The sequence below is a fragment of the Triticum aestivum genome, chromosome 1D (assembly GCF_018294505.1).
Source record: "Triticum aestivum cultivar Chinese Spring chromosome 1D, IWGSC CS RefSeq v2.1, whole genome shotgun sequence".
Lineage (NCBI taxonomy): Eukaryota > Viridiplantae > Streptophyta > Magnoliopsida > Poales > Poaceae > Triticum > Triticum aestivum.
In genome coordinates this window covers 488,425,703-488,444,738 of record NC_057796.1, presented here as the reverse complement: position 1 = coordinate 488,444,738, position 19,036 = coordinate 488,425,703, and the positions used below count along the sequence as shown (strand labels likewise).

Here is a 19,036-nt window from a genome sequence, read left to right as displayed (position 1 = left end):
ATTCGAAGAGACTTGCAAAGATAACCAATCATACATAAAAGAATTCAGAGAAGATTGAAATATTGTTCATAGATAAACTTGATCATAAACCCACAATTCATCGGTCTCAACAAACACACCGCAAAACAAGATTACATCGAATAGATCTCCACGAGAATCGTGGAGAACTTTGTATTGAGATCCAAAGAGAGAGAAGAAGCCATCTATCTAATAACTATGGACCCGAAGGTCTGAGGTAAACTACTCACACATCATCGGAGAGGCTATGGTGTTGATGTAGAAGCCCTCCGTGATCAATGCCCCCTCCGGCAGGACGCCGGAAAAGGCCCCAAGATGGGATCTCACAGGTACAGAAGGTTGCGGCGGTGGAATTAGGTTTTCGTGGATGCCTCTGATGGTTTGGGGGTACGTAGGTATATATAGGAGGAAGAAGTATGTCGGTGGAGCAACGTGGGCCCCACGAGGGTGGAGGGCGCGCCCAAGGGGGGTAGGCACGCCCCCTGCCTCGTGCTCTCCTCGTTGCTTTCTTGACGTGGACTCCAAGTCCTCTGGATCACGTTTGTTCCAAAAATCACGTTCCCGAAGGTTTCATTCCGTTTGGACTCCGTTTGATATTCTTTTTCTGTGAACTCTAAAATAGGCAAAAAACAGCAATTTGGGTTGGGCCTACGGTTAATAGGTTAGTCCCAAAAATAATATAAAAGTGTATAATAAAGCCCATTAAACATCCAAAAAAATATAATATAGCATGGAACAATCAAAAATTATAGATACGTTGGAGACGTATCAATATATAATAAAGTTTAGTTTGAGTTTTTGCTTTCTTTACTTTCATGTTGCAAATAAAAGAAAATAAATAACAAAGAAAGTAAATAAAATAAAGGAAATAAATCAAGAAGATCATATACTAATCTTATGGTAGGTGATGACACCACATAAGGAAAAGTATAAGTAGAAAATTTTATTAGAGATTGACAAACATAGCATTAGTCAAAGATGCAACTCATGAAAGAATTAATAAGGGAAGAGAAGATTCACATATAAATATACTATCCTAGAAAAATCTTTTGTGATTGTGAGCCCTCTCAAAATATTATATGCCAAAATTGTTGACGTTGGACAAGGAAGACAACTTAATGGTTTATGTTTGTTTATATTCACATAGAAGTCATATTGTCATGGATCCTTTAACATGTGGTGCTTGCCCCCTATCTTTGCTAGCCAAAAATTCCGCACTAAGTAGAGATACTACTTGTGCATCCAAAAACCCTTAAACCCAAATCTTATTTTCAAGTGTCCACCATACCTACCTAGGGATTGAGCAAGATCCCTCAAGTAAGTTTTCATCGGTGCAAAAAGGCAATAAAAATTGCTTCTAAAAGTATGAGATCATTTAGTGTAAGAGAAAATTGAGCATTGCACGAACTGGTGATGATGAAGAATAAAAGCGACAGACAGCATAATAAAGGTCGCTGTCACAAGGGGCAATGCAACGTGACGTTCTTTTGCACTAAGGGGTTGAGCATACAAACAAATAAGCGCATGGCAACCTCTGCTTCCCTCTGCGAAGGGCCTATCATTTACTTTTATGTATTTACTTTTATGCAACGAGTCAAAGTTTTCCTTCTATTCCTTTTTATTTTTATCCTTTGGCAAGCATCATGTGGTGAGGAAAGATCCAAACACATATGTCCAGTCGAATATATATAGCATGAGTTATTATTGTTGACATCACCCTTGAGGTGAATACGTTGGGAGGCGAAACTATAAGCCCCTATCTTTCTATGTGTTCGGTTGAAACGTTTTGCTCATGTGTACGCGGTGAGTGTTAGCAATCATAGAAGACTATATGATGGTTGAGTATGTGGACTTGCCTAAAGGCCCCGATACGTGACCCTTCCTGAAAAGATGATGAATTGTAGTTGCAAAGTTGACTGAGAACATAGTTTGTTGGTTTCTAATAGAGTTTTTACTTTATACTTCAATAGTGTGATGAATTGTCACTTATTCATGAGAAGTCTATGATAAGAGCTTTATGATAAGAGTCTTATGTTTAAGTTTGTTGATGTTATAATAATGAACATGATTCTTCTATGTCCGTATTTTGTTTTTATCGACACCTCTCTGATACGTCCATTTTGCATCATGCTTTTATATCGATATTTATTGCATTATGGCCTGTTATTACACGTTATGTCACAATACTTATGCCTTTTCTCTCTTATTTTATAAGGTTTACATGAAGAGGGAGAATGTCGGCAACTGGAATTCTGGGCTGGAAAAGGAGCAAATATTAGAGACATATTCTGCACAGCCCCAAAAGTCCTGAAACTTCACGGAGGTAGTTTTTGGAATTAATAAAAAAATACTGGAGAAAGAATCAACCAGAGGGGGGCCACCCACCATCCACGAGGGTGGGGGCACGCCCTACCCCCCTGGGCACGCCCCGCTGCCTCGTGGGCCCCCTGGTAGGCCTCCGATGCCCATCTTCTACTATATGAAGTATTTTACCCTGGAAAAAATCATAAGCAAGCTTTCGGGATGAAACACCGCCGCCACGAGGGGGAACCAATCTAGGGCTCCGGTGGAGCTGTTCTGCTGGGGAAACATCCCTCCGGGAGGGGGAAATCATCACCATCGTCATCACCAACGATCCTCTCATTGGGAGGGGGTCAATCTCCATTAACATCTTCACCAGCACCATCTCATCTCAAACCCTAGTTCATCTCTTGTATCCAATCTTTGTCCCAAAACCTCAGATTGGTACCTGTGGGTTGCTAGTAGTGTTGATTACTCCTTGTAGTTGATGCTAGTTGGTTTATTTGGTGGAAGATCATATGTTCAGATCCCTTATGCATATTAATACCCCTCTAATTATGAACATGAATATGATTTGTGAGTTCTTACGTTTGTTCATGAGGACATGGGAGAAGTCTTGCTATAAGTAGTCATGTGAATTTGGTATTCGTTCGATATTTTGATGAGATGTATGTTGTCTTTCCTCTAGTGGTGTTATGTGAACGTCGACTACATGACATTTCACCATTGTTTGGGCCTAGAGGAAGGCATTGGGAACTAATAAGTAGATGATGGGTTGCTAGAGTGACAGAAGCTTAAACCCTAGTTTATGAGTTGCTTCGTAAGGGGCTGATTTGGATCCATATGTTTCATGCTATGGTTAGGTTTACCTTAATACTTCTTTTGTAGTTGCGGATGCTTGCAATAGGGGTTAATCATAAGTGGTATGCTTGTCCAAGAAAGGGCAGTACCCAAGCATTGGTCCACCCACATATCAAATTATCAAAGTAACGAATGTGAATCATATGAGCGTGATGAAAACTAGCTTGACGATAATTCCCATGTGTCCTCGGGAGCGTTTTCCTTCATATAAGAGTTTGTCCAGGCTTGTCCTTTGCTACAAAAAGGATTGGGCCATCTTGCTGCACCCTATTTACTTTCATTAATTGTTACCCGTTACAAATTACCTTATCACAAAACTATCTGTTACCGATAATTTCAGTGCTTGCAGGGAATACCTTACTGAAAACCGCTTATCATTTCCTTCTGCTCTTCGTTGGTTTCGACACTCTTACTTATTGAAAGGACTACGATAGATCCCCTATACTTGTGGGTCATCAAGTCTCTTTTCTAGCGCCGTTGCCGGGGAGTGAAGCGCCTTTGGTAGGTGGAATTTGGTAAGGAAAAATTTATATAGTGTGCTGAAATTTACTGTCACTTGTTACTATGGAACATAATCCTTTGAGGGGCTTGTTCGGGGTATCTTCACCCCGACCAGTAGAGCAAAGAGTTGCTCCTCAACCTACTGAACCTACTGAAAATGTTTACTTTGAATTCCTTCGGGTATGATAGAGAAACTGCTAGCTAATCCTTTTACAGGAGATGGAACATTACATCCCGATTTGCACCTAATCTATGTGGATGAAGTTTGTGGATTATTTAAGCTTGCAGGTATGCCCGAGGATGTTATCAAGAAGAAGGTCTTCCCTTTATCTTTGAAGGGAAAGGCATTGACATGGTTTAGGCTATGTGATGATATGGGATCATGGAACTACAACCGATTGAAATTGGAATTTCATTAGAACTTTTATCCTTTGCATCTTGTTCATCGTGATCGTAATTATATATATAATTTTTGGCCTCGCGAAGGAGAAAGCATCGCTCAAGCTTGGGGGAGGCTTAAGTCAATGTTATATTCATGCCCCAATCATGAGCTCTCAAGAGAAATTATTATTCAAAAATTTATGCTCGGCTTTCTCTCAACAATCGCTCCATGCTCGATACTTCTTGTACTGGCTCTTTTATGATGAAGACTATTGAATTCAAATTGGATTTATTGGAAAGAATTAAACGCAACTCTGAAGATTGGGATCTCGACGAAGGTAAGGAGTCAGGTATAACACCTAAGTTTGATTGTGTTAAATCTTTTATGGATACCGTTGTTTTCCATGAATTTAATTAGCACTAAATATGGACTTGACTCTGAGATAGTAGCTTCTTTCTGTGAATCCTTTGCTACTCATGTTGATCTCCCTAAGCAGAAGTGGTTTAAATATAATCCTCCCATTGAAGTAAAAGTAGTTGCACCTATTAAAGTTGAAGAAAAGACTATCACTTATAATGTTGATCCTATTATTCCTACTGCTTATATTGAGAAACCACCTTTCCCTGTTAGAATAAAGGATCATGCTAAAGCTTCAACTGTGGTTCGTAAGAGTAACACTAGAACACCTACACCCGTTGAGCAAATTAAAGTTGAACCTAGTGTTGCTATGGTTAAAGATCTCTTGGCTGATAATATTGATGGGCATGTTATTTACTTATGTGATGAAGCTGCTAGAATTGCTAGACCTGACACTAAAAATAAACATAGACCTGTTGTAGGCATGCATGTTATTTCTGTTAAATAGGAGATCATTGCTATCATGGCTTATGTGATATGGGTGCTAGTGCAATACCTCATTCCTTATACAAAGAAATTATGCATGATATTGCACCTGCTGAGATAAAGGAAATTGATGTTACAATTAAGCTTGCCCATAGAGACACTATTTCACCAGTTGGGATTGTTAGAGATGTTGAAGTCTTATGTGGGAAAGTTAAATATCCTGCTGATTTTCTTGTTCTTGGTTCCCCACAAGATAACTTTTGTCCCATCATATTAGGTAGACCCTTCTTGAATACTGTTAATGCTAGGATAGATTGCAAAAAGGATGTTGTTACTATTGGTTTGGGGGATATGTCTCATGAGTTTAATTTTGCTAAATTTCGTAGGCAACCCCATGATAAAGAATTGCCTAGTAAAGATGAAATTATTGGTCTTGCCTCTATTGCCGTGCCTCCTCATGATCCTTTAGAACAATATTTCCTCGACCATGAAAGTGATATGTTTATGAATGAAAGAAGGGAAATAGATGATGTATTCTTTAAACAGGGACCTATTTTGAAACACAACTTGCCTGTCGAAATCCTAGGAGATCCTCCTCCACCCAAGGGTGATCCCGTGTTTGAGCTTAAACCATTACATGATACTCTTAAATATGCTTATCTTGATGAAAACAAGATATATCCTGTTATTATTAGTGCTAACCTTTCAGAGCATGAAGAAAAGAAATTATTGAAAACTCTGAAGAAGCACCGTGCTGCTATTGGATATACTCTTGATGATCTTAAGGGCATTAGTCCCACTCTATGCCAACACAAAATAAAGTTGGAGAAAGACATTAAACCAGTTGTTGATCACCAACGACGGTTAAATCCTAAGATGAAAGAAGTGGTAAGAAAAGAAATACTAAAGCTTCTGGAGGCAGGTATAATTTATCACGTTGCTGACAATCAGTGGGTAAGTCATGTCTATTGTGTCCCCAAGAAGGGAGGTATTACTGTTGTTCCTAATGATAAAGATGAATTGATCCCACAAAGAATTGTTACATGTTATAGAATGGTAATTGATTTTCGTAAACTAAATAAAGCTACTAAAAAGATCATTACCCTTTACCTTTTATTGATCAAATGCTAGAAAGATTATCCAAACATACACATTTTTGCTTTCTAGATGGTTATTCTGGTTTCTCTCAAATACCTGTGTCAAAAGAGGATCAAGAAAAGACCACTTTTACTTGCCCTTTCGGTACCTTTGCTTATAGACGTATGCCTTTTGCTTTATGTAATGCACCTGCTACCTTTCAAAGATGCATGATGGCTATATTCTCTGATTTTTGTGAAAAGATTGTTGAGGTTTTCATGGATGATTTCTCCGTATATGGAACTTCTTTTGATGATTGCTTGAGCAACCTTGATCGAGTTTTGCAGAGATGTGAAGAAACTAATCTTGTCTTGAATTGGGAGAAGTGCCACTTTATGGTTAATGAAGGTATTGTCTTGGGGCATAAAATTTCTGAAAGAGGTATTGAAGTTGATAAAGCTAAAGTTGATGCTATTGAAAAGATGTCGTGTCCCAAGGACATTAAAGGTATAAGAAGTTTCCTTGGTCATGCCGGTTTTTATAGGAGGTTCATTAAGGACTTCTCTAAAATTTTTAGGCCTCTGACTAATCTCTTACAAAAAGATGTTCCTTTTGTCTTTGATGATGATTGTGTAGAAGCATTTGAAATACTTAAGAAAGCCTTGATTTCTGCACCTATTGTTCAGCCACCTGATTGGAATTTACCCTTTGAAATTATGTGTGATGCTAGTGATTATGCTGTAGGTGCTGTTCTAGGACAAAGAGTTGATAAGAAATTAAATGTTATTCAATATGCTAGTAAAACTCTAGAAAGTGCCCAAATAAATTATGCTACTACTGAAAAAGAATTTTTAGCAGTCGTATTTGCTTGTGATAAGTTTAGACCTTATATTGTTGATTCTAAAGTAACTGTTCACACTGATCATGCTGCTATTAAATATCTTATGGAAAAGAAAGATGCTAAACCTAGACTTATTAGATGGGTTCTCTTGCTACAAGAATTTGATTTGCATATTATTGATAGAAAGGGAGCTGAGAACCCCGTTGCAGACAACTTGTCTAGGTTAGAGAATGTTCTTGATGACCCACTACCTATTGATAGCTTCCTGATGAACAATTAGCTGTCATAAATGCTTCTCGTACTGCTCCATGGTATGCTGATTATGCTAATTACATTGTTGCTAAATTTATACCACCTAGTTTCACATACCAGCAAAAGAAAAAGTTTTTCTATGATTTAAGACATTACTTCTGGGATGACCCACACCTTTATAAAGAAGGAGTAGATGGTGTTATTAGACGTTGTGTACCTGAGCATGAACAGGAACAGATCCTACGCAAGTGTCACTCCGAAGCTTATGGAGGACACCACGCTGGAGATAGAACTGCACATAAGGTATTGCAATCCGGTTTTTATTGGCCTACTCTCTTCAAAGATGCCCGTAAGTTTGTCTTGTCTTGTGATGAATGTCAAAGAATTGGTAATATTAGTAGACGTCAAGAAATGCCTATGAATTATTCACTTGTTATTGAACCATTTGATGTTTGGGGCTTTGATTATATGGGACCGTTTCCTTCCTCTAATGGGTATACACATATTTTAGTTGCTGTTGATTACGTTACTAAGTGGGTAGAAGCTATTCCAACTAGTAGTGCTGATCATAACACCTCTATTAAGATGCTTAAAGAAGTTATTTTTCCGAGGTTTGGAGTCCCTAGATATTTAATGACTGATGGTGGTTCACATTTTATTCATGGTGCTTTTCGTAATATGCTTGCTAAGTACGATGTTAATCATAGGATTGCATCTCCATATCACCCACAGTCTAGTGGTCAAGTAGAACTTAGTAATAGAGAGCTCAAATTAATTTTGCAAAAGACTATTAATAGATCTAGAAAGAATTGGTCCAAGAAACTTGATGATGCATTATGGGCCTATAGAACTGCATATAAAAATCCTATGGGTATGTCTCCGTATAAAATGGTTTATGGAAAAGCATGTCACTTACCTCTCGAACTAGAACATAAGGCATATTGGGCCATTAAAGAGCTCAATTATGATTTCAAACTTGCCGGTGAGAAGAGACTATTTGACATTAGCTCACTTGATGAATGGAGAACCCAGGCCTATGAGAATGCCAAACTGTTTAAAGAAAAAGTTAAAAGATGGCATGACAAAAGGATACAAAAGCGTGAGTTTAATGTAGGTGATTATGTGTTGCTATTCAACTCTCGTTTAAGATTTTTTGCAGGAAAACTTCTCTCTAAATGGGAAGGTCCTTACGTTATCGAGGAGGTCTATCGTTCCGGTGCCATAAAAATCAACAACTTCGAAGGCACAAATCCGAAGGTGGTGAACGGTCAAAGAATCAAACATTATATCTCAGGTAATCCTATAAATGTTGAAACTAATGTTATTGAAACCGTAACCCCGGAGGAATATATAAGGGACACTTTCTAGAACGTTTTAGACTCCGAAAAGGAATAGGTATGTGGTATAGTAAGTAAACCGACTCCAAAACAGTTCTAATGGCAATTTTTCTCCGTTTTGGAATATTTAAGAAAATAGGAAAATAAGAAGTAGTCCAAAAGGGACACGAGGCATCCACGAGGGTGGAGGGCGCGCCCTACCCCCCTGGGCGCGCCCCCTGCCTCGTGGGCACCTCGTGTGCCCTCCGGACTCCGTTTTCTTGCACGATACTTCTTTTGGTCAGTAAAAATTCATTATATAACCTCCCGAAGGTTTTGACCACCGTACCACGCAAATATCCTCTGTTTTTGTTTCGAGCTGTTTTTTTTGACAGATCTAGATCACCATGACGTCTCCAAGTGCCCCCAAGGACAAGTTCTTCGAGAAGGTCATCAACCCCTACCTCGCGGAAGTGCTGCAACATCCTCAAACCATTGAGATGCGTGAGGGGTTGCTGCACATCCGCGATGTTGAGGGACCAAGGAGGACCGGAAGCGTGGAGACAAGGCTCGAAGCAATGGAGCAGCAAGTTTTCAAGTGCCAAGGGATGGTGGAACGCGGACTCGACACCAACCACATGATGATCGCGGAGTTCACCGACAACCACAAGCTGGATGCCAAGAACATTGGGGAGGCCATCTTCAAGCTTCGCGAGAAAATCGAGCACCTCCAAGCCCAGATCTATGACCTGCAGAATCAAAACTGTGAGTATGAATATAGATTCAAGAGAATGAGTTTGGCTGCAGATTTGAGGATCCCGGAGACTCGATCATCCTTCTATGATGGTCAGCCCATGCCTTGGAAGATGGACGACAAGCCTACATCATCAACAACTCCATCATCACCACCCCCGAGGAAAGAGATATAATCACATGAGTATGGGCACTCCCCTTGGCAACTGCCAAGCTTGGGGGAGGTGCCCCGGTATCGTATCACCATCACACTCCTATCTTTACCGTTTTTCTTAGTTCGATCCTTTTGGTAATATCTTGATCTAGTAGAATAAAGTTTTAGTATGATTTAGTTTTGAGTTTTGCCTTATGATCCTTCTATGTAATCTAGTCCGTGAGCTATATATAATAAAGATTAGTGTTGAGTCAAGGGCTTGATTATCTTGCTATGATCTTGAGGGAATAAAAGAATAAAAAGAAGTAAAGAGATCATATTGATCTTATGGAGAGTAATGATTTCACATATAAAGAGTATGATGAATAAAAGTTGTTGAGAGTTGACAAACATAGTTTTGGTCATCGTTGCAATTAATAGGAAGTAATAAAGAAAGAGAGGTTTTCACATATAAATATACTATCTTGGACATCTTTTATGATTGTGAGCACTCATTAAGATATGACATGCTAAAAAGTTGATGTTGGACAAGGAAGACAACGTAATGAGTTATGTTCTCTTATATCTGAAATAAAGTATATTGTCATGGATCATCCAACATGTTGAGCTTGCCTTTCCCTCTCATGCTAGCCAAATTCTTTGCACCAAGTAGAGATACTACTTGTGCTTCCAAATATCCTTAAACCCGTTTTTGCCATGAGAGTCCACCATACCTACCTATGGATTGAGTAAGATCCTTCAAGTAAGTTGTCATTGTTGTATGCAATAAAAATTGCTCTCTAAATATGTATGATTTATTAGTGTGGAGAAAATAAGCTTTATACGATCTTGTGATATGGAAGCAATAAAAGCGACGGACTGCATAATAAAGGTCCATATCACAAGTGGCAATATAAGGTGACGTTCTTTTGCATTAAGATTTTGTGCATCCAACCATAAAAGCGCATGACAACCTCTGCTTCCCTCTGCGAAGGGCCTATCTTTTACTTTTATCTTCTACCCTTATGCAAGAGTCATGGTGATCTTCACCTTTCCTTTTTACATTTTATCCTTTGGCAAGCACCTTGTGTTGGAAAGATCCTGATATATATATCCAATTGGATGTAAGTTAGCATGAACTATTATTGTTGACATTACCCTTGAGGTAAAAGGTTGGGAGGCAACACTATAAACCCCTATCTTTCTCTGTGTCCGATTAAAACTCCATAACCACAAGTATTGCGTGAGTGTTAGCAATTATGAAAGACTAAATGATAGTTGAGTATGTGGACTTGCTGAAAAGCTCTTATATTGACTCTTTTAGATGTTATGATAAATTGCAATTGCTTCAATGACTGAGATATAGTTTGTTAGTCCTCAATGAAGTGTCTGATTCATACTTTACATTGTGACCAGATTGTTACTTGAGCATAAGAAATCATATGACAATTTATATATATGTTGCTGTTATAAGAATGATCATGATGCCCTCATGTATGTATTTTATTTTATCGACACCTCTATCTCTAAACATGTGGACATATTTTTCGTTATCGGCTTCCGCTTGAGGACAAGCGAGGTCTAAGCTTGGGGGAGTTGATACGTCCATTTTGCATCATGCTTTTATATCGATATTTATTGCATTATGGGATGTTATTACATGTTATGTCACAATACTTATGCCTTTTCTCTCTTATTTTACAAGGTTTACATGAAGAGGGAGAATGCCGGCAGCTGGAATTCTGGGCTGGAAAAGGAGCAAATATTAGAGACCTATTCTGCACAGCCCCAAAAGTCCTAAAACTTCACGGAGGCAGTTTTTGGAATTAATAAAAAATACTGGAGAAAGAATCAACCAGAGGGGGGCCACCCACCATCCACGAGGGTGGGGGGGCGCCCTAGCCCCCTGGGCGCGCCCCCTGCCTCGTGGGCCCCCTGGCAGGCCTCCGATGCCCATCTTATGCTATATGAAGTCTTTTACCCTGGAAAAAATCATAAGCAAGCTTTCGGGACGAAACACTGCCACCACGAGGCGGAACCTTGGCAGAACCAATCTAGGGCTCCGGTGGAGCTGTTCTGGCGGGGAAACATCCCTCCGGGAGGGGGAAATCATCACCATCGTCATCACTAATGATCCTCTCATCGGGAGGGGGTCAATCTCCATCAACATCTTCACCAGCACCATCTCATCTCAAACCCTAGTTCATCTCTTGTATCCAATCTTTGTCCCAAAACCTCAGATTGGTACCTGTGGGTTGCTAGTAGTGTTGATTACTCCTTGTAGTTGATGCTAGTTGGTTTATTTGGTGGAAGATCATATGTTCAGATCCCTTATGCATATTAATACCTCTCTGATTATGAACATGAATATGATTTGTGAGTAGTTATGTTTGTTCATGAGGACATGGGAGAAGTCTTGCTATAATTAGTCATGTGAATTTGGTATTCATTCGATATTTTGATGAGATGTATGTTGTCTTTCCTCTAGTGGTGTTATGTGAACGTCGACTACATGACACTTCACCATTGTTTGGGCCTAGAGGAAGGCATTGGGAAGTAATAAGTAGATGATGGGTTGCTAGAGTGACAGAAGCTTAAACCCTAGTTTATGAGTTGCTTCGTAAGGGGCTGATTTGGATCCATATGTTTCATGCTATGGTTAGGTTTACCTTAATACTTCTTTTGCAGTTGCGGATGCTTGCAATAGAGGTTAATCATAAGTGGGATGCCTGTCCAAGAAAGGCAGTACCCAAGCACCGGTCCACCCACATATCAAATTATCAAAGTAACGAACGCGAATCATATGAGCGTGATGAAAACTAGCTTGACGATAATTCCCATGTGTCCTCGGGAGCGTTTTCCTTCATATAAGAGTCTGTCCAGGCTTGTCCTTTTCTACAAAAAGGATTGGGCCATCTTGCTGCACCTTATTTACTTTCATTAATTGTTACCCGTTACAAATTACCTTATCACAAAACTATCTGTTACCGATAATTTCAGTGCTTGCAGAGAATACCTTACTGAAAACCGCTTATCATTTCCTTCCGCTCCTCGTTGGGTTTGACACTCTTACTTATCGAAAGGACTACGATAGATCCCCTATACTTGTGGGTGATCACACTCTCTCTAAGCATGTGGACATGTTTTTTGATTTTGGTTTTTCGCTTGAGGACAAGCGAGGTCTAAGCTTGCGGGAGTTGATACGTCCATTTTGCATCATGATTCCTTACTGTTATTTATGATGTTTTTATGCATAATAATGTTTTTTTGGAGTAATTCTAATGCCTTTTCTCTCATAATTTACAAGGTACACACAAAGAGGGAGAATTGCGGCAGCTGGAAATCTGGACCTGGAAAACCTACGTCAGGCCACCTATTCTGCACAATTCCAAACAAGCTGAAACTTTACGAAGATTTTTTATCAAATATATGATGAATATTGGAGCAAATAACTACCAGAGGGGGCCCACCAGGTGGGCACAACCCACCTGGGAGCGCTAGGGAGCCTAGGCGCGCCCTGGTGGTTGTGCTCACCCAGGCCCACCTCCAGTGCCCATCTTCTGCTATATAAGTCATTTTGACATAGAAAAAAATAAGGAGGGGAATTTTGGGACGGAGTGCTGCCATCTCGAGGCGGAACTTGGGCAGGAGCACTTTTTCCCTTTGGCAGAGCGATTCTGTTGGGGGAACTTCCCTCCCGGAGGGGGAAATCATCGTCATCATCATCACCAACAACTCTCCCATCTTGGGGAGGGTAATCTCCATCAACATATTCAATAGCACCATCTCATCTCAAACCCTAATTCATCTCTTGTGTTCAATCTCGTTACCGGAACTATAGATTGGTGCTTGTGGGTGACTAGTAGTGTTGATTACATCTTATAGTTGATTACTATATGGTTTATTTGATGGAAGATTATATGTTCAGATCCAATATGCTATTTAATACCCCTCTGATCTTGAGCATGATTATCATTTGTGAGTAGTTACTTTTGTTCTTGAGGTCACGAGAGAAATCATGTTGCAACTAATCATGTGAACTTGATATGTGTTAGATATTTTGATAGTATGTATGTTGTGATTCCCTGAGTGGTGTCATGTGAAACGTGACTACATGACACTTCACCATATTTGGGCCTAAGGGAATGCATTATGGAGTAGCAATTAGATGATGGGTTGCGAGTGACAGAAGCTTAAACCCCAGTTTATGCGTTATTCCGTAAGGGGCCGATTGGATCCAAAAGTTTAATGCTATGGTTAGAATTTATTCTTAATACGTTTCTCAAGGTTTCGAATGCTTACGGGAGGGTTAATCATAAGTAGGAGGTTTGTTCAAGCAAGAACAGCACCTAAGCACTGGTCCACCCACATATCAAATTATCAAAGTAGCGAATACACATCGAACCAACATGGTGAAAGTGACTAGATGAAATTCCCGTGTACCCTCAAGAACGCTTTGCTTATCATAAGAGACATTTTTTGCCTGTCCTTTGCCTCAAAAGGATTAGACTACCTTGCTGCACTTTTGTTGCTACTATCGTTACTTGCTCGTTACAAATTATCTTGCTATCAAACTACTATGCTACTTACAATTTCAGCACTTGCAGACATTACTTTGCTGAAAATCACTTGTCATTTCCTTCTGCTCCTTGTTGGGTTCGACACTCTTACTTATCGAAAAGAGCTACAATTGATCCCCCTATACTTGTGGGTCATCAGCATCCCCAAGCTTAGGCTCTTGGTTGTCCTTGAATATTACCTTGGGGTGCCTTGGGCATCCCCAAGCTTAGGCTCTTGCCACTCCTTATTCCATAGTCCATCAAATCCTTACCCAAAACTTGAAAACTTCACAACACAAAACTCAACAGAAAATCTCGTAAGCTCCGTTAGTATAAGAAAATAAATCACCACTTTTGGTACTGTTGTGAACTCATTCTTTATTTATATTGGTGTAATATCTACTGTATTCCAACTTTTCCATGGTTCATACCCTCCGATACTAGCCATAGATGCATCAAAATAAGCAAACAACACGCGAAAAACAGAATCTGTCAAAAACAGAACAACCCGTAGTAATCTGTCAAAAACAGAAGCTTATCGCTTGTATCAAAGTGCATGTCAAGGAAAATTGAGTACATGGTGAGGGATTTTTTTAACAACTCGTTTTATTATTTAGTATTGTTTATAAAGGTAGAAAGACCATCTGGAGGCTTATCCAGCCAAATGATGATGCAAAGTGCGTGAGTTTCAGCTTTTGTTTTTCATGCTTGAAATTCACCGATGCAAAAACGGGTGGCCCTTCACTTGGTCTCCATTAGGATAGCACTGTATTGACCCTTTCGAGTGCTCCACGGTGTACAGGTGGTAAGCATGCCACATAAGTGAGAATATGACGTGGCAAAACAATTAAAGAGGAAAGAGAGCACTTTGGTGACCCCGTGAAGAAACAATGCCATACGCGTGAACCTATGTAAAACACTTAAATGAAGGAAGCTTGTTAATGCATGGAAGAGTTTAGTAGTAAATGAAGGGAGCTTAGCTACAACAAGTTAAAACACATATGCATTGGAGACTTTAGGGGAATTTGAGCTTGCTCTTTTATAAGTAGTAGAGATAAAACAAACAAACAAAGTATTTTTTGGATTCCAAAATTTGCGATGTTACATAGCCCTAAGATGGGACAGAGATGCCATTAAAAGTGTTTATTTTTGTATATGATTCGGTTTCATGTTGGTAAGGAAGCCTGACACGTGCCAGAGGCTCCTCGAGCTTCTCGACTCCGGCGTCCACCCTTCTCCTCGCGCGGTCCCATTAGTCAAAGAAAATTACAACTAAGTTGTCACGTGTATATATAGAAATGAGTCCCTTGCAATTTCCCCCAAAGTTCTGTCCCTGAATAGTTTTTCCCCAACCTCCCCGCTCCCAGCATGATATGGAGTGATGGTAAAACTACACTTGTGGGGAGCTTTACATAACAAATCATATGGCTTGTGGGGAGCAGCTACACTTGAAGGAAGAAAAAGATATTTATTTTTTAGAATAATAAGATACATAGGACTGGGAATCGGGCATGGTGTTTCTAGGCTCAAGCTGAACAATAAAATCTGAAAAAAAATTAAAAAAAATAAAAATTCTAAAATTTGTTTGTTACAAACATTAACAAATGTTTTGAGTGCACACAAAATTTCATTATGGAACGACATTCGTGGAAATCATGAAGAAAAACAAAATCGGTGCTTCAAAAGTGTTATTTTCAAAATTATTTTGAAGTGCTGACTATGTTTTTTTTCTTTGCCACGATTTCCATTAACGTCATTTTATAATGAAATTTTGCAGCCGCTCAAAACATTTAACAAAGCTCGCCACAAAATCATTTAAGAGTTTTCTGAATTTACTTTAAATATTTTTGGATTTTACTGTTCATCGCGAGCCCATTTATCTCTCTCTCCTTTTTTAGCACGTCCAATTATGTTTCCTTTCGTGTTCCTCTCGGCTTTTTATATTTGTTTTTTGAGCAAACGGTCCTCTCGGCTGCTGCACGGTTTCCTCTTTCGTGTCCAGATGGGTCACGGCCCATGTCGTCCAAGCCCAGCAAGTCTTCAAGTACGCCCCAAGAGCCCTGCCTCCGCCCCTCCCTCCCCTTCCAAGTTCCGCCGACCCACCGCCGACTCCCACGCCGCCGGCGACCCGCCGCTGGACCCATCCGCCCCGCCCCGACAACCAGGTCAGCCGCTCTCTCCTCCTCCCTCCCAGATCCGGCCGTCCTGCCTTCCTCTGACGCATCAACTCTGATTTTTGCATATGAAATTTGCGCTCGGATTAAAAAAATTCAGTTTGCCTCCGATGCATCGACAACATGTATCCGAACTCAGATTTTTATGCTAGTTAGTATCAATCCTATGTAGGGCATCGTGGATCTGCAAATCTTTTGTTGTTTCGCATGACAACTGAACTCAAATAGCAAACGAACAAAGGCTGTTAGAAATACAGAGGCCTATCCTCACTGCAGCTTACTGATGCTCGTCAGAACAGCCGGTTTTTGTTCTAGTTTTTCTGTTTCCCGGATCTGGTTCTAAGTGGGTATTGATCTGTAATTCTGTATGTATTTAAACCGGCAAGATGTTTTAACCACGTCTTGCCGGATTTGATTATCCTAAACTGGATACAAGCGGACACGAAAAATATATAGGCTAAACGTCAGAACACATGTTTATTTGTTTCAGTGTAGGCCTTATATTTGTGAACTTGCTGCTAACAAATTTCAATGCTCTGTATACTGGCAGAGTTTGTTGATGCGCAGGTCAATGTTCCCGACCTCTTGCCAGAATAATTGTAGCAGCAGTTGAGAAGCAGAGGTTAAAGCGGTTGCGCATGTGTTTCTGAAGCAAACTGGAGTAAGTTGAGATACCGGGATGTATGATCGGAAGAATCAACAAACCTTGAAATATTACTACTGCTAGAACTGCTCTAAGATCAGGAAGATGATGGACCCTTCGGGGTTGTTGCCTGCCTCATCAAGCCAGCTGCCAGATGATCTGCTCATCGAGATATTTCTCTGCCTCCCAGCACACCCCACCTGCCTGATTCGCACGTCCCTAGTCTGCAAGCGATGGCACTGCCTCATCAAAAACCGCCAATTCGTCAGCCGCTTTCGCATGCTTCATCAGAAACTCCCTGTGCTTTGCTTCTTCAGCAACTCCACTAGCATCCCCCGTTTTATCCCCACAGGGGACCCTCCTAATTGTGTCTCAACGGCAGCCTTCTCCCTACCTGACCCCTGCTGGCAGGTCCTTGGCTGCCGCCACAGCCTTGTCCTCCTCGTTAGCTCAACTTGGACTCAGCTCCAGGTATGGAACCCCATGACTGGCAACAGGCAATATGTACCGGCTACTCCGGATGCTGATCGGCGTTTTAATCATGGCATTGTTCCTGAGAGCCAAGCTACAGTGCTTTGTGCAGCTGGCCACAAGGACAGTGGTGACTGCCACTCTTGCCCTTTTCTCGTAGTGTGGGTATTCACTTGCACACGCTATGCCTATGCCTGTAGATACTCGTCAGAGAGTAGCAGCTGGCACCAGATGGTTTCTTCACCAACACCATCTGATATTGATTCAAGGCCTAGTGTCCTTGTTGGGAACATCTTGTACTGGCCGCTGAAGTCAAAATATATCCTTGCCTTTGAGTTGGATACGCGTAAATTATACCATATTGAGTGTCCAGAAGATACACATAGTGTGTACAGAAGGAATGTCCACATCATGAAGGCAGAGGACGGTGGGCTAGGCCTTGCTGCCTTGACGGAGTTCAACCTTCGCCTATGGGCTTGGGAGACAGGTCCGGAGGGTGTTATGGAATGGGTGCTGCGCAGGACCATTCAGTTGGATGCATTCCTTCCACCGAATGTGTCATCAGTGCCGTTGGTAAATAATCATTCTGCCAGTGGGCGTCCGGTCAGGATATTGGGTCTCATTGAGGACGATGATATGTTTTTTATGTGGACGAGAGAGGGTGTCTTTGCAGTGGAGCTCAAGTCAATGTGGTGCAACAAAGTTTTTGAGGCTCAAGTCCCTGCAACTATCTTCCCCTACACTGGCTTTTATACCACAGGTGCCGATCTCTTGACACCGTATGCTTTTGCCTTCACTTTTGTTTCTATTCTCTGTCTCATCCGTGAATACTCCTTGCTGATTATATGTTAGTATTAGACCAGGTTTCATATCGTTGAGGAGCCGAAACTTTAGCTTGCCTCCTTTTATGCTTATTAGGAAAGTTGTACGCCTACATCCTATTTCTGTGCAAATTTTCTTGCATGTTGTATTTGTAGTGTGTCAATGTAAAATTTTGTCTTATTCGTTCTTTTATGCACAGCCTATCCATTTCTTGCTTGATTTCTGGTTTTCTTTCGATCAGGCCAAGGTGAGCATGTTTTATTTCTTATGTGTTTGCAGGTGATGTGGACGGTGCACGGTGAAAATTGTCGACCCGGATGAGATGATATCTGCATTATGTGCTGAATAATTTTAGACCAACCCAATGAAGCACAAACTTATTTGTTATATGTAAGCTGTTTTTCTTACTACCAAGAAGGCAGTCTGTGTGTGTGTGTGTGTGTGTGTGTGAGGTGCTGAAGACTATCCTTTGTTGTATAAGACTATGTTGAAACTAATTATGAATAACGAAAATTCTCTCGAGAATGGTTTAGAAATTCTGAGTTTTTGTTTTTCATGCTTGAAATTCACGGTCGCAAAAATGGCTGGCCCTCCACTTGATCTCCATCAGGAGAGCACTAGAAACGGTCTCTGCAGACCTGCGAGGCATTCTGAGGCTGCCTTGTCCGAGGTCCTCTGCGAGTGTGACCTGCAGTTAGGGGTGGAATTTAAGCTCGGAACTCACGAGCTAAACGCGGTGACTAACGAGTCAAGCCGAGTTAATGTGTTTTTTTTAACACAGTACAGACGCAAGCGTTCATATACACATGCATATACTCATCCCTATGAATGCACACCCTACCCTTATGAACACATTCGAAAGACTGAGCCGGCATATCATCTTAAAATTTACAAAGTCATTGTAGGCACCTCATCATTGATGTGAACGTCTCCTCCCACTGAATGCGCATCGCCGGAAATCCTGAAATAAATCGATGGGTTAGGGATACCACAGTCCCGCTAACCATCCAACCACGGGTTGGTTCACCCGAGTTAATGTGTTGGATGTACATGTCTTGTCATATACTGTATTATTCGTGCTTCAAACTG

At 40.7% G+C, this 19,036-nt stretch overlaps 1 protein-coding gene across 1 annotated transcript; it reads left to right on the top strand.

The window, feature by feature from the left end:
• The first annotated feature begins 15,815 nt into the window (after positions 1 to 15,815).
• LOC123183338 (putative F-box only protein 9) lies at positions 15,816 to 18,483 on the top strand. The gene is made up of 3 exons (XM_044596127.1): positions 15,816 to 16,002; positions 16,562 to 17,885; positions 18,227 to 18,483. The coding sequence occupies exons 2-3, from the start codon at positions 16,760 to 16,762 to the stop codon at positions 18,247 to 18,249; spliced, it is 1,149 nt and encodes a 382-aa protein (XP_044452062.1). The 5' UTR covers positions 15,816 to 16,002; positions 16,562 to 16,759; the 3' UTR covers positions 18,250 to 18,483.
• Positions 18,484 to 19,036: the final 553 nt, after the last annotated feature.

What these genes read in the sequence shown, in the direction of transcription:
- LOC123183338 (XM_044596127.1), top strand. Translation starts at nt 16,760, where the DNA reads ATGATGGACCCTTCGGGGTTGTTGCCTGCCTCATCAAGCCAGCTGCCA. An exon ending in CACTGGCTTTTATACCACAG is followed by an intron (nt 17,886 to 18,226) that starts GTGCCGATCTCT and finishes ATGTGTTTGCAG; the next exon opens with GTGATGTGGACGGTGCACGG.